General features: G+C 42.7%; 1 protein-coding gene and 1 long non-coding RNA gene across 2 annotated transcripts; both read left to right on the top strand.

Annotated features, from left to right (window-relative positions):
* The first annotated feature begins 1,798 nt into the window (after nucleotides 1-1,798).
* On the top strand, nucleotides 1,799-2,836 carry LOC6573829. The gene has a single exon (XM_001999852.4). It carries the CDS (start codon nucleotides 1,841-1,843, stop codon nucleotides 2,768-2,770), a length of 930 nt encoding a protein of 309 aa, XP_001999888.1. The 5' UTR covers nucleotides 1,799-1,840; the 3' UTR covers nucleotides 2,771-2,836.
* A 1,440-nt stretch (nucleotides 2,837-4,276) lies between these two features.
* LOC122756842 lies at nucleotides 4,277-6,265 on the top strand. Its single transcript, XR_006356683.1, has 2 exons — nucleotides 4,277-4,397; nucleotides 4,455-6,265. It is a non-coding gene; the product is annotated as an uncharacterized LOC122756842 (long non-coding RNA).
* Nucleotides 6,266-16,714: the final 10,449 nt, after the last annotated feature.

Genomic DNA, 16,714 nt, shown 5'->3' with positions numbered 1-16,714 from the left:
TTCTATTCTCGCCATCAGCTAACTTCGCACATGGCCATGTGGCACTAAAGCTTTTATCTGATTATCCTAGCAAAGGGCTGGGGGCCTTGACGGGCAAACAAACTAGCAGCCGAAGCTCGACAGATTGCAAACAGTCAAAGCAAAACAAAAACAGATACCAACAACAACAACAACGGCGAGTGGAGTGCTTCAGCATTAACCACTAGCGACAACAATGTGAACAAAAAAGTAGAAAAAGCCAAAGGCAAAGCCAAAGGCAAAAGCAAGGCTAAAAGCCCAGCAAAGGCCGCTGAAACAATGCCCGACCAGTTGGTCACCTTTATGGACTCGGTCGCTAGGTGACAGCAGCAGGACCAGCAGCAGCAGGACCAGCAGCAGCAGCAGCAGTAGCAGCAGCAGGAGCAGGAGCCAGCCGAGACTTCAGCAAGGAAATCGCATTATGTCCCTAACTCGTTCAGCACTTGCTCCCTATTATATTTTGTCGTTTCTCTGCGGAGCTCTCTCTGCTCTCGCTGCGCTATCTTTTCGCTATGGCCGCTTTGTTGGTTTGATTTTATTCTTTTCTAACGATGCTACGTCTTTGATTGTGCACCTTTTTCTCTTTCTCTTTTTTTTTCTAGCTGCGGCCTCAGCTGCTGTCCTATCGAGGGGGCTATAAATATGAGAAAGCATTTCATAAGATATCCTTAATTAAAGTAATTTCCTCTCTGCTATGGCTGGGTCAGATTTACTGCGGCTTCGGTTTAGCTTAGCCGCACTCGCCTCGTGTGCACATGCTGAAATTAAATTTGCAAGGGAGAGTAAAAGGAAATAAGCTGCGTAACATAAAGGTGCGACCGAAATATGGCAGCACAATGACCCCGTTAAGCACACACCCACACACATAGACACGCCAACCGACAGACAGCTCCACATGTGTGCGACCCCACAGCAAAGGGTTAAGAGCGAAGCTTCGTGTGGCCATTAACATGAAATTTTTAACAACAGCCAGGCAAGAAGCTCCGCGGTTCACCTGGCCGGCATTCTTGTTAGCATTTTTGTTTGTCGTGTTGCCGTCGCCGTTGCCGTTGCCGTTGCAGCTGCGATTGCGGCAGGTGGGTGATTGCAAACGACATAAGCAGCGTCGAGGTGCTGCAACAGGAGCTGCTTTTGTCATTGCTTTCAATGGATCTGCGACTTCGCTTTCAGACCGCGGCCCTGCTGTGTTTTTATTCATTGTTGTTTTTGGACTGCGGCATTTTGTTTTTAAGCTCGGCGCCCTTCGTTTCTCGTGCTCTCCCTTTTCTAGCTCACTTCGCCCGATTTAAGCCAGCGCACAGGTCTTACCTGTGCAGCATCTACTCTTCACCTTTCCAACGCTTTGCGCTATAAGTACTCAAAGCTGTAACTGCACAATACAAAAACTACAACAACAACAACTGCTACTACTACTACTACAATCATATAAACAGCAACCACAGCAACAGCAGCAGCAGTTGTAGCGGGACTTATCCTGCCGTCGTTGTTGTGCTCCCTTTCTGGACGTCGTCGCACAGGATGCGACGCTTATTTATCGCTTTTTTATGTGATATAAACGTTTCGGAATTGGCAACGTAAAGCATTCAATTTATTGTGAGAGAAATTGAGATTGCAGAGCGAACAATAACAACTAGCTGCTGCTGCGGGCGTGCTCCATGGTAAATAAGTCGAAGCCGAACGTAATTGATTCGCCTTGGCATCTGGGACGACATTTCATGGCGACGCTAATTATATGGCATGGCCGAGGGATTCGCAACGCTGCTAAGTGGCAAGAGTTGGTCTGGGATCAGTTTAGACATTTTCAATACTTGAAGCGTAAATCATGCAATATCTTGTGGCCTTCCTCCTAACGGTGGGCTCAGCTCTGGCGATAGAGGAACTGCCGGATTCAAAGCATCTGGAACCCGCGCTTCAACCAACGAATGCCACTGCAAGTCTAGGTAAGCCAGGAAACACCACAAAGAAAGAAGACCCGAGGCTCGTGAATGTGCCCTTCACGGAGTGCAAGCGCCATGAGGTATTTACCCTCACCAAGGGCTGTGTCAATCGCAAGACATACATGCAGGATGTCATCTTCAAAACCTGGAATGATAAAAGTATGGAAAGGGTCAGGCTTGGCAATGACTCGGGAGAAATCCAGTGCGCAATCAATGAGCTACACACGATATTTGGCTGTGAGCCAATGGGAAAGAAGCTGCGCGACAGCGCCGCTCCGCGCGCGGCTGTATTGCCGAACTATCTCCATGGAAGTAAGATTTATAATAGCAAAGAAGCCATACCCCAAACAGATGACAGCGAGCCCATTTTGAATGGGAATACGGGGACGAATCCATCTCGTGCCCGTGACCGTCTCCCTTCAGAGAAAGTATTGGGAAGAAACTTACCCGTAAAAGAGCCGGAAAGTACTGCCGGAGCACCTGGTGCAGGGAATGCTACCCAAGGGGGCAGCACCAATGCCACGGGCACACCTGATGAAGAAGTTAATGAAATTCTGCAGAAAGTGATCGGCCACAATCGGAAGAGAAAGTATTCGTTCCTGCCGGGCAGGCTGCTTAATACCTACCGCAAGTGTCGCCCCTATGAGGTACTGGGAATGGGTCGACGTTGCATTCGGAAGAAGGGCAAGGTTGGCTTCAACAAGCATCGGAACCACGTCTATGGAATAAAGAAGCGGCATCGTAAACCGGCGAGTTCGCCGAGCAAGAGCAAGCACGGTAAGAGCTCTGCTCCAAGTATATCTGACTATCTGTAGTATCATGCGAACTGTCGCAGTGAACCATAAATAACACAACAATAAATTACTTCAGCTATATCAGAATCCGGTCATACAGACATTTCCTTTGAAGAACCCACACACACACACACACACACATACACACAGTGAGAGTTTTCTGTTAGTGACTCCGAGTAAGTAATTTACTCCAAGTAATTTTAAATTTTGTTTTAAGCCCGGCCATTCCGTTTAACGACTACCAATTTCATAGGTCCCTTTAATGGCATTGACAGCAAATTGGATTTTAGCCTTGAGCCACGGCACAACAAATTCAAATAGATACGTGCGGCGGGTGCTTAGGCTTCGAGTGATGTGCTGGTAAATGGGCTCGGTTATTTTATAATATGTGCAAGGCTTATAAATGTAAGAGCATAATTAAATGGGATTTGCGCCTTGGGTTACTGAACTCAGCGCCGACCTGGGCAGCCGCCTGAGAAGGGGGGCTGCGTTTGTATGATTGCGCAACGGATTACTGGGCAGCTGCAAAATGGGAAATGGACGAAATGGATGGCTTTGACATGCTAATTAGTTAACCTCTCGCATAGTTGGCTGCCAGCCGTAACCGTAACCGTAACGTACTTTATGTACAACAAAAGCGCACAAATGTCTACGTCTCCTGCGTTCGGCTGCAAAGGGTCTGCGACGGCGTTACCCATACGCCGCGTTTGACAGACCTCAGAGGATGCGAAGCGTTTAAGTGCCAGCCACCCGACACCAAACATGATGAATAGTTCTGCAATAATTACATTACTTGGCAGTTTCATGTTCACTCCTGTCGAAAGAAAGTCACACGTGGCTGCGCCTGTGGCCATATACAGATGTACACGACTGTAACCGGCCATTATTATTGTGTTGTGTATTGTGTGTTGTGTATTATCGTTGTGTATGCGATTTGCTGTGCAAATAGTGGGCCATCAATATGAGCAGCTGCTTGCGGAACATTAATCATATTCCGTGTTAATTAATCAATTAATTATGTTCTTGAAACTGTAAATTTGTCGCCTTGTGCTTAGTCAGTGCTCGGCTGCGACTCCTGCTTCATAAATTATGGCCGAGACTTTCATCCATCCATCTGCCTAACGCCTGACAGCGATGCCAATCCAGAAGCTGATAAGATATTAGTAAGTCTTTAAATCGCACGTAATTGGACGCATTACTCGATTGCATTTGCATTTCGCTTTGTTTTCCAAAATCTGCTATTGAACATGCACAAATGCGGCTCAAGGCAGAGCGTGCTTTAAGCCGCTTTGCAACCTGCACTGAGTTGATCTATCTTCGGATTATGATTTTAGTGAAATATTTAAAATCGGTTGCTCTCGAGTCGCTAAGCCAGCAATCTGACTGCAATATTGCATTTGTCAGCGCTCCAACTATAAATCGCATCGCCTCGCAAGTTGTCAGCGTGAAATTGAAATTCATGAAATATCGAATATTGAAATATTTAAATCGAATGTCAAAAATTTCTGTCTGTCCGTTCGTCAGCAGCTGGCGAGCCTGGCTGTCAGTGAATTGTACGAAAACGTTTCTCCTCAACTTGCTATATTTTCACTATATTTCCCTCTGGCTCACACACACACAAAGCAACACCAGTAACTGACATCAGCGAGTAAGAGTTTTAGATATATGTATATGTGTGTGTGTGTAAGGTACGTTTTCTTTGCAGCGTTGTCTGAAATATCAAATGTTCTATTAAGCTAAACTCGCAGTGAAACATACTGAAATGGAATATGGCAGAGTGTGTAGCAGCTTATTGGCATAAGCATGAATCGACGCCACTCTCACTCGGACTCCTCATATGCCATGGAGCAGCTCTGCTATATGCCATATTATATAGTCAGTCATGCTTAATATGCTGTGTGTAAAAGTGCTCGAGTATTGAGTTAGCCTTGCTTATTTATTTTCCCATTATACGAAAACAAAAGCAAGAACTCGCAAGATAACAAAACAAGTTGGACTTATGTTTGTTGTTTACCGATCGAAGCGGAAAGTATCAATTAGATAAGGGCTATACGCAGCAGCGGAATGCTGTTTAAACAACCTAAAACTTACTCGAAATCCCCATCAACTGTGTGAATTTTTCAGTCGGACTGCGGACTGGCAGTCGTCAATTGAAGTGGCTCTGGCTGCGTATTTGCATATTGTTGTTTGCTTTGGTAATTAAGTTACCAACTTATTAAGCGTGTTTATGATGTTTACACAACAATTTATTTACCATAATATTTGCGAGCGTTTAAGCCAAGCTGTTGCTGTTATTGTTGCTGTTGTTGTCGGTGTTATTATAGCTGGAGTTCTGCTAATATTATTACAACAGTGATTCGCGCGTCGGACGCTGCGTGGAAATTTGTGCCGATTTGCGTTGTGCAAATAAATGAATAAAATTTAAAATACCAAAAAAAAAAAAAAAAAAAAACAAATGAAAAAAATACACCAGACACTGAAACAATAATAAAACATTCAATTAAGCGCTGCGGCTGTTCGGGTAATTACATAAATGGTTTATTTATTCTGTGTCGCGGCGATTCGCTGGCCAGTCCAAAATTATTTTACTCGACTCGCGCTCGCTGGCTCTACATTAAATTAAATGCCGTGTCGCTGCTACACAGTAGGCGCTGATGTCAATTGCCATAAGAACAAGCTCATAAACGTTACGCATACGCCATGTAAGCCCTATGAGAGCACGTCGCGCCGTCGTCCGGCTGGGATGGCATCATTCAGATGTTGAGCAAACGTGGCACATGAAATACCTTACTCATTGGCCCCACAGACTGAAGTGCTTAGTCATACATGGATCCACACACACACACACACCCACACACACACGCGCGCGCCTACATTGTCCAGCTTGTGCTGGTAGACATACATATATGGGGCCGTCACTTAATAGATGCAGACACATACTGAGCATATCCTGGATCGTGTCCCTGCGCCGGGGAATGTTGATGATTTTGATGTTCGTGTCATTTGAAAGCGTTATGCGTGACGAAACGGAAGCTCTTAAAAGCCACAATAACTAAACGCTTGAACTGAAGCCAAAAGCCGCCGGACTCAGCTTGCCCTCAACCCAAAAGAGACATCAAAATATTCATAGTCGAGGCACTCTCGGTGTCTGGTGTCGTCCTGCTTGGCGGCGTATGCAGCGGTCGCCATGGCACATTAAGAAGGACTCTTTCTGGCTGTAAATTCTACTGTTTTATGCGCTTTTTGTTACGCACTGCTTGAGCGGCGGCCGGACAATGCCACGCCCCCCAAAATAATGACGCCAAATGTAATGGCAACAGCAGCAGCAGCCAAGGCAACAGCCAAAGCAACAGCAACAACATGAGCTCATTATTTTAATTAGATGCGAGCCAGGAGTCTAATAATCATGACTTCGTGCCAATTTGCCAGTTAGCTAAATGGTCACAAATGTGGCAGCTGTGTAGCATTTAATTAAATTAAGTAAATGTCATGGTGTCATTATTGTTTTTGTGAACATTTTAATGCATTTTAAATATTTGTGTTTGCAGGCAGAGATTGCGAGAGCAACTGGGCTGCGGCTGGGAGTTGATATTAGCATATTTCATATATAAATTCATAATGTGCTGGAACATAATTTAGATCAGAGAAACACAACATGACGTTGCCATAATGAGACTGGGCCCAGCAGGCCGATCAAATATCAATAGCTATGTCTAATCCACTGGGAAGCCATGTGCCAGATAAACACGCACTCCCACTCAGCGCATACGGCACGTAACCTGCGGCCGACTGAGACATATTGCGTTAGGCCACAGCGCGCTGGCCTGACCATATAAAAAACGAGGCCTGGCCTGGCAAAGGACTGATGTATAGTCTATATGTCAAATACATCAAACTTGGGTAGCTGTTTGCCCTGGCAGCTAAGCAAACATCGGCCCAACTCCGTCGAGAGCTGAGCCGCAGTCTGAAATGTGTATATCATTTGGATTGATTGCCCAGCCCGAAAAGCTAGGCCATGATGCGTCTTTGTTTGTTTATAACTGTCGGTAGGATGCCTGGTCCTTGGCCGCTCTTCGCCTGGCCCGTGTTTCCGTCTGTGTGCTTTGGACTCAGTCAGACGCGCTGTGCCCAGTGAAAAGTGGCAGCGGCGGACAGGCGAAGCCCACATATGCTTTCGTTGTCACACTTGGATTGTCGGCACGTGCAGAGACGTAAATGAGTTATGAAATGCGAAGCTGTTGTCTTTTAGACGGGGCCAAGTGGGACGTGAACCAAAATTATTAATAAATCAAAGCATAAAACTTCAGACCCAATATTGGATTTATATGGACTTAGAAAAGCTAAAGCCACCAAATGTGACATAAACTGATTATAATTTACTGGAAAAAGCTAGCATATATTTGAATCTTGAAATCCTCATCTATATGATCGGAAATAGTAATATTGATCTAATAAATAAGGTATAAAAAGAACTAGATTTATACATATTTATACATATTTTTATTTCAAATATTTTTGTTTAAATGGTGCAAGTATCAATGAATTTAAAACAATTATATCAAATAATCATATAAACCAATTTTTTTTTGTATTTCATATAAATTGTTATTTAATATTGCTTTGCTAAGAATATCAAGCAACAGAGATTTATGTATTATAAAAATAAAATAAATATAAATTTTTATGTTAAATTGCATTGATGATATAATATAATATAGAGTTTTATTTATTGCATATAGAAATGAAATAAATATAAAATAACTATATAAAATAAAAATAACAATTTGTATACACTTTTATTTAAAATTGCTTGATTAATAATATCAAATAACAGAGATTTATTCAATATGAAATAAAATTAAACATGTACAAATTTTTACTTGAGACTGTTTTGTTGAGATGAAGCAAATATCAACTAATAAAAAATTATAACAAAATAAATATAACTTAAAAAAAAAAAAAAATAAAATAAAATATTTACAAAAAATTAAAAAAAAAAATTTATTTTTTAAAATAAAAAAAAATATTTTAAAAAATATCTTTGTATTTATTCAATATTGCTTTATTAATAATATCACAATAAAAATACATATATATTTAAAATTACATTTTTCAAATGCTTATGTATATAAAATGTTGTAAGATAAAAGAGATTTTTACTTATTGCGTATAAAAATAAAATTAATGTAAATTTGTATTTGAAATTGTTTTGTTGAAAAGTTGCAGCTATCAGTGAATATTAAAATATAGTATCAATATATATGTCTTAGTTTTCAAGAAGCCGTTTATCACTTAGCTCCTCACAAACGTTCCTGAAGCGTAGGCCTGAATGATATAAAACACTGAGAACGTAAAGTTCAAAGTGACATTTCGGCAATAGTGCAAAACAATGCAAGATACAAGTGCACACGCACACAGATACCAACTATTTTGAACGCACACACACACACATGCAGGCATATATATGCAAGGACTGGATACTCGTCGTAGTGAGCACTTGAAGGCACCACAGAAAGCCAGCGGAAAGATGTCGACGAAGTGCAAAGCGCTTCAAACGATTTTCCGCAAAGTTGACTGCTCCGTGCAGTGGAAGGTGTTTCAGAGTGCCCCTGAGCGTGTATTGGTGTTTGTATCGGTGTGCATGTTTATGGCCACAACAGAGACAGCTGAAGAAGAAGCAGCCGCAACAGCAGCAACAGCAACAGCAGCAACAGAGCCTGAAATACAATTTTCGCCAAAAGCCTTTAGGTATTTCACGCCAGCAAAATATGCGAGTGGGTTAGACGGGCGCGGGGGCGTGAGGGAGATCTTCGGGCTCGTGTGTGTTGCCAACTTCACACCCAATGGCGGCAAATTTTTGGCAACAAACTTGTATGTGCGACTAAGATGAAGCAGCACTAGCCAAAAGGCGGCAGGAATAAGATGAGAATGGGACTGAGCATGAGAATGTTTATGTTCATGTGTATGCGAAGAGCCTGCCAAGGGCCAAACGTTGAGGTGTATCTGTGTCCGTGTCCGTGTCTGTGTCTGTGTCTGTGCATTTGTGTGTGTGTGTGTGGCAGTCTGCGAATTTATTGCCCAGGGAAGCATATCCTTAGCTGTGCGCCGCTTTTTGCGCTGCCACCACCACCAGCGCTGCAACATGTCGCAAAGTTGTCGAAGCGTGGGCGGCTCAGCTGCCGCTGCAGCGGGAATAGACTCTCGTAACTTGGCTAACAGCAAGACAAAACACAAAAAAACACAAAAAAAGCAAAGCAAAGAAGAAGAAGAAAACTGAGAGTCGAATATGTTTTAGTGGCGCAACTGTGCTGACAGTTGTGTAAAATATACGCGCTCTCATAATTTATATCAGTTTTGTTAACTGAACGTGACTGCGTCGCGAGACCAGAGCTACTTATCAACCGCCAGCTGCTAGTCCTTTACCGTCCTGACAGAGACTCGACCTGGCGCTGCGCTGGATGCCGGCTGCTAGGCGCTGGGTCATGCCCCAACATCGTCGGCGTGCCGTCGATGTCAACACGTTCGTGCAATTAGCCAAATGGCTCCACGGTCTGACTTGTGCCCTTTGTTCGTCTAGCGGCGAGCCTAGGGCCAAGACATAGGAATTTTTCGTACCCATATTTGTTCAGAGTATTTTTACAATCTGCTCTATGCATCACATGTTTAATACTTTAGCTTACTCATCCCACTCTAAGACAATATACAATTTGAGCTACGCAAAACCTCAAAGTGCCTAAAGTCCAAAACCCGCAATTTGAAATCCCAAGTATTCTTCAATTAGTGGTCAGGGCATAAAACAGCTGCCAAATCGAGCGAGCCCCAGCCATTGCTCGTGTTTAATTAACTAATCTACATACATGAAGTTGAGGGCAGGCAACAAAAAGGAGCAAACAGAGAAGAGATATGAGGCAAGACAGGCTCTCTAATTCGCAGACGTTAATCCAATTTGAAAACTTAAATGCTTTAATCAGAAAATGTGCTCTGACCACATAAACCACAGGATACTTGCACGTAAAATGTCGCCATTGGCTTTTGATTTTGTTTCAGTGTCAATTTACATGGGGCTGCTTTGCTGAAATGAGGGCAGAGCCAACACATGACCATTTCACTGTGTGGGTTGGTCGAAACCGCAAAGCCAAATATTTGAATTTATCAAGTTGAGCCTTGGCATTGCACAGTCCTTTCGCCAGAGGACCTCGATCAGCCGAGGGAGTCAATCAACACTCGGGCTTTCAACAACAGCTCGATAAATATAGATGCTGTCAAAAGAATTGTGATTAAGACAGGCCAAAGTAATCGAAGGCATGGAACTGAAAATTAAAAATCAAAAATAAAATGAAGACGAATAAGAAGAAGAGGAGTGAAAATCAACAACTGTTGGCCATGGCCAACAACAATGGCTGTAAATCTCATCATTCTTCATTTAATTTCACATTCTCGTGCCGCATTACAGGCAAACATCTCGTATAATAAGGAAGTCTTACACGCGGCTCCCGCCTCTCATTGTGTTTCCTCACTTTCTTATTGTTGTGAGAAACTTCGATTAAATAATAATCAAATAAAATTATGTGATGGCCGAGCGCAGTAATTGCCGCACTCTCTCTCCATCCAGATAACGATGCACATAATTGAAATCCACAATGCTCTGATTTTTATAGCTGCCCACCATCATCACCATCGTCATCATCGGCATCATCGTTGTCCGGCAATCCTTCACTGGACAGATATAAATTTTTTGCTCTTGATGCTGCCCGTTTGATTTATAATTGCGAGAAGCATTAAAACTGGACGGCATTGGGTTGAGTATCGAGTTAATTACTGTGCTTAATAGGAAGCCTTTATATACACACAATATATAGCACACACACACACACATGCACAATAGAGTACTCAAGCTCATTCATATACTTTGTACAATAATCGTTGCGAGTACTTAAGCGTGTATATGGACTGTTTGCGTATTTGGACTCAATTTAATTTCGATTTGCAATCAGTTGAAGAGCTGCCTAGTTCTTTCAGCTGGAGACGGGCACTTTTTGTGATGTTTTCATTTTCAGTTTCGTCTTCGTTGAGATTTTCATTTCTAGTTGTGCTCAACTCAATTCGAATTTGATTTGATTGCAAACATTTCTCTATCCCCATCGCATGGAAACATGCTTTGTCAGTTGCAACAATTTGGTGCATTTTACATTGTTTGTAATGTCACTCACTCTCTGTCCCATGTTATTGGTGATGTTGTTGTTGCTGTTGTTGTTGTTGCTGTTGTTGTTGTCGTTGTTATTATCACAAATTCTGATGATGTTGTTGTCGTTGTTGCTGTTGCTGCTGTCGATGTCGTTGCTGACGTCCTTGGGGTACATAATTCAACCCCATAGATTTGTGTGTCGCTTAAGAAACTAAGCAAACAAAGTTGATATTATCCACAAAGCAATTAATTTTACCCTGTTGTGAGAATGTGTTACCCTGATGAGAATCAAACTTAACTGAGAAGTTGAATGAGTTTTTAAAATGAGTTGATGAAATTATTATTTTATATACGTATATCATTATTTTTTATAAATAATATAAATATAGGAAAACATTTTAAATCAAATACATATCATTTATGTAAATATTCTTTATATTTTTCAAGTACTTAATAATTGATATTTACTTATTTATAATGCATTCATTGCATCTCAGTCTGAGTACAAGGTATTTCATCAGCACTATCACCTTCATTAACTCATTCATTGATATTACCTCCTAGACCTAAGTACAGCATTACAAAAACAAAATATCTCCCATATTTAGCTTTTATAGCTAACGTAGTTTTTTGGCAAATGATTTTAGCATTCTATAACACTTAGATGGCCGCAAATTAAACCGTTGCACAGTTATAGACTGATAGTGTTGTATGGATAGCTCATTTGAATGCATCTCAACTCAACTCATCATATTTCTTATAACTTTTTTCTCCTTGGCTAAATAAACCTATCAAAAACACGATACCCTTCCATATAATAGCTATTGAATATTTCAGAAATCTTTTCTATTTAGCTCAAATGACGTAGTAGTTGCAAAAAGGACTTTTTTATTCGGTAACGCTCAGATTGCCGGAAATTAGCTTGCACTCAAAAGTCAAGTAAAGCTAATGCAGTTATTCACCCCAGCCATTTTCAAGAACAGAGCAGTTCCTCGCTTTACTGCTCATTAACTCTTTCAAAATTATATTTATATAACTTTTATTTGTATATAGTATCTATTTTATATTTCAGAAATCTTTGAAGTTTGAGCTTGAGTGCCGGTCGGAAATCTAGTGCAAAGGATTTTTGCATTTAATATCACTGAGATTGCCGGAAATTAGATCGTTGCACAAAGTCAAAGAACTACTTAGTCCATGTCCTCGCTCTAAGTAGCTCGCTCTCCCATCAGCTAGCTTATTCATAACGAAGAGCTGCAGCAATTGGCCAATGGCAAATGGCCAATGGCCAGCTGCGAAATGAATTCCACTTTAATTTAAAGTTGAATCAATTGTTTAAATAAGAGAAACACCAAGGACGACGGCACAACAAGTTTACTCTCACAATTTCCTCGAGTGGTCAAAGCCAAACAAAATGTTTAACAATAACATAAAACGCAACTGCAGCTAATGCCATGGCCAACATGTCTGGAGTGCTTGTTCTCTGTGCGGTGCGGCGGTGTGGCGGTGTGGCGGTGTGGCGGTGCGGAGGTGCCGTGTGCGAATGTGGATTCGTCTGCGGTTGCCGGCTCTGACTCTGTGTGGCAAGTTCCCATGCTCAACACGCGCACCATTTGCCAAATGAAATTCTTCGAAAGCTGGCTATGAAACTGTTCAGCAAGTGCAGTTCCGCCACTGTAGATAGCCGTAGTTTATGTTAACTGTGAGGCTTGTATAAGCTAAGGGCGTGTACTATTAGCAGATCACTGCTCTTAACTAAGTTAAACTGTGTATTCATTCAGATATATTCAGATTCAAGAAGAGGATTATTTCAATTGCCCTTCAGCAGTTGGACTTTCTTTAATTTTACATTTTCTACGAAAAGCTACTTGAAGTACGCTGATGACAAATTAAAGTTGCGCCAGCACTGCTAGAGGGCTGAGCTTATCACTGCCTGTCCCGTGTTAAGAGCTGAACATTTTATGTATCTATGTTGTCATGGCATATAAATAACCCAATACGATTTGAATAACTGGACATATAAATATAAAAATTAAAATACATATTAAAACATTTAAAATATATTAATCCTATCATATAATCATACTGACTTATTATTATTATTATTAATATAGTTTTTATATTTTTAAAAAAAATTTTATGTATATTATATTACAAACAATATATAAGTATAGTTAAACAGACTTGATTACGATGAAAACATAAAACTGACTTCTACTGTATTAAATTTCTTTCTTTTCTCTAGATTTTCCAACAAGCCAGACACTGTTTTAAACAGATCTTTGGTACATCCAATTGTTAACTATTAAGTCTCTCACAACAACTGAACAACTACAACAATTGAAACATCAGCAGCGAAAACAATTGCAGACTGACAGGCCTCGTTGTCTTAAATTTTGCTTGGGCAACAAAACGAAATAATTAAGCTTAACGAAATGGCTCAGAAAGGCAAAAAGCGAGGGAGAGAAAGAGAGAGAGAGAGAGGGAGAGAGAGAGAGAGAAGAGACAAAGAGATAGAGGTAGAGAGTTGAATGAAAAAACTATTAAATGGAAACAAACACCGAACTCAGTAGGCGAGACACCGACACATGGCGTGAGTTGTGGGTGGTGAGTTGTGGGTGGCGAGTTGTGGGTGGCGAGTTGTGGGTGGTCGTTTTTGGCGTAATGGAAGAGAGAGCCGCCGCATTTGAGCGCTGTCTCAGTCGACGCAGCTGTCGACAGCAGCATCGGCTGCGGTTTGGATGCCGTTATGCTTTAACTAAATTGCGGCGCTTGTGGCCAGCGTTGACGGGGCGTCTGCCTGCCTGCTACTCTTCTGTGTGAGTGTGCGTGTGTGTGTGTGTCTGTGAGTCTATGTGTGTGTGTGCGTTGCGGCTAACGCTTGGCGTACAAACACTCAAGCAATTAAAAGTAAAAATTCTGCAAACTTTTCGCATTCGTTTTGTGTTGATTATGCGCACGAAAGTTGCTGCTGCGACCAAAATTAGCAGCAGCAGCTAATGCGCTAAATCTAAAGTGAATACACGTGCAAGTGTGTGTGTGTGTGTGAGAGAGAGAGAGACTGTGTGTCTGTGTGTGTGCAGTCAAAATGCATTCGCTTGTGTTTAATGCGGCGCGTCAGTGCTAAGTGTTGCGGTTTCAAAATGGCGCTCAACTTCGACTCGACTCGACGAGTATGAGAATGCGAACACGGAAGCGGATGCGTATGCGGATGCGGATGTGAGGACATGCCAAGTCGGCTCGCCCAGCATTCTTATGCGTTTTGCTGCCTTTGACTGTGCCAGCAGTTAACCGCAAGAGAACAGAGTTTTAAAGTGCTGCCTGAGGTGCGGCAAAGGCAAAGGGGCTCGGGTGTTGCAGCTCGATGCAGCGAATTAAAGTTTATTTATGCTTAATGCTAACCACCGCTGCACACACATATACCTAGGTATTTGATATGTTAACTTGCACAGCTTGATCAGCGGAGTGTGCTCAGATCAACAGCTTGTGCGACTCGTGTTGCGTGAGGAGCATACGAAGCGACGATGTAACAACATGAGCCACACATTCGCACAAGCAGCTCGATTAATGGACCAGTGGACTGACTGACCAGGGCTGCTGCCCAGCGGCTCTTGAGCCGTGGGCCATTGGCTCGTGGCTGTTGGCATCCTTACTTATACGTTGGCTGTTGCCATTGGTGCTGTTGGCCTTTGTTCTGTTTCAATTAAACTAATTAGATGTAGGTAAACATAATTGTCGAGACTAATTTACGATTTTGCTTTCACTCATGTGCGTGTGCTGGGCTGGGCTGGGCTGTGCTGTGCTGGTATTAATGCTGGCATCCGATTATCCATCCCATGGAAATTCAATCAGCACAACAGCACAGCCCAGGCGAAAGGCTGGCCGGACTTAAGGCTTTCAATAAATTTAAAGACAGCCCCGGCTAACAGGCGGCTGTCTTCATTAATTTAATGATAACAAATTGAGTTTGTCTTTGATTTGGCTTTTGTATTGCATATTTATGGATCAGTTCGTGCGGAAGCCGTTGACACTGGAATCAGGGCAGCGCCTCAGCAGGAACTTGGTGTTGTGGGCGCGTGGGCGAGTGGGCGTGTGGACTGAGCCATAACGAGTTCATTGTCGACAATTATGCTAATCGATTATCTCTCGAAAAGGCCAATCGACAATCACTAATTGCGCATATTGATGAGTCCCTCACATGACTGCCGACTGTCGTTTAATAGCCATGGCAATTGGGTTAGCTCAGATGGGAAATCATGTTGCAGGCAGAGAGCGTGATTTTTGTAGTCAAGTTGGCGGAGCAACTTGGCATTAACTTGGGGAGCGGCAAAGCGAAATTAATTAACGGTTTAACGACTGCAGCTTCAAATTGCAAAAGTTTTAATTAATTTTCCACATTTCCAGCTGCATGTAGTCCTCGCCAATTTCATATTTGCCACACAAAAAGTTTTATTGCCATTTGCAGTTTTGATTTCCTTTTCGGAAATTCGCTTTGAAATGCGAACGGTATACATGCCGACCTAACACACACACACACATATAGACACGTATATAGTTACAGAAATAACGGTATACCTATGTCGAATATCTGTGATAAAGAGCCTTTGCAGCGGGCGCCGTGGTAGGGACGTGGCCACATCAGGCAGCCGTAAATGCAGTTAACGAAGCGTTCAAGGTTAGGCACAAGCCCAGCCCAGCCCAGCCCAGCAGAAACTCGACGCAAGGCACACAAGACACAAGACACAATATACAGGGCACTGAAAACACAAGAAACACGAAGCAACGAACATGAGTTGCAATTTTATGAAATTTATTTCGCACGAATTGTGTGAAGACATTCACACAATGCGCTACCAAATGGCCAAGGCAGCCGCCGCCCGACCGACCGACCGACCGACCGGGCTTAAGGCCATCATCTGCATCAGAGTGTGAAGCAAGTGAAAAGTGTTGCTTACTTACGAGCAGCACTCTGCCCGGACTCCGGACGGCTACCGGCTACGGCTCTCGTCAGGCAATTGTGAACAGTGAGGCAATGGGCGGTGAGGCAGTTATTTGTGGGCGTAGCCATCGATTTTGGCACGTTCGCATCAACACTTTCGCTCTCGCTTTCCCGTTGAGAGCACTGATAATTCGTCTTGCTGGGCCCGGTATCAGAAGGCCAGCTAGATGTTCGTTATCATCTTTCCAGCATTCGTTTTGCAAGTCACGTTTACGCTGCACAATAAATAAAACGACTCGGAAACGGCTGCTCATCCCCGTCCGGCCAGCGACAATCCGCGTCTGTCCGTCTGGGGACTCGCAAATGTGCAGCGAGTAATTATTTAATAGCCTCAGCATAATCATATATTATTGAATTCGTGCATTAAATATAATGCCTGTAATTGATGCCGATATAAATTAGATGCGCCTACTTGCATACATACACATGCATAAGGGGCCATTTAATCGTTAATTGCACACGTGACTGCAGAAGCCATTCGACTTTAAGGCGAAGGCTCCGCCGCGTTCGTCGTGTGGCAAACTAATTTAAAAGTTAAATGGAAGTCGCAAGTATTTCGACAGTTGCCTTTTTTCCGACTACTCCCCAGCGATTCCGGGCGGGTCGGCGGGGGTGGCAAGCTGGAAAGGCAATATGCAAAATTGCCGAGGACCTTTCGATAGATAGACACAGCAACTAGCAACTGGCAACTGGCAACTGGCAACTGGCAACTGGCAACTGGCGGACAGTTCGCATGGCGTGTCGAAAGTTGCTGCCTTTTTAAATTGGCATTTAAGCTGAAATT

The sequence above is a fragment of the Drosophila mojavensis genome, unplaced genomic scaffold (assembly GCF_018153725.1).
Source record: "Drosophila mojavensis isolate 15081-1352.22 unplaced genomic scaffold, ASM1815372v1 contig_16, whole genome shotgun sequence".
NCBI lineage: Eukaryota > Metazoa > Arthropoda > Insecta > Diptera > Drosophilidae > Drosophila > Drosophila mojavensis.
The sequence above is the reverse complement of the archived record's forward strand: the minus strand, read 5'-3'. Positions and strand labels throughout refer to the sequence as shown.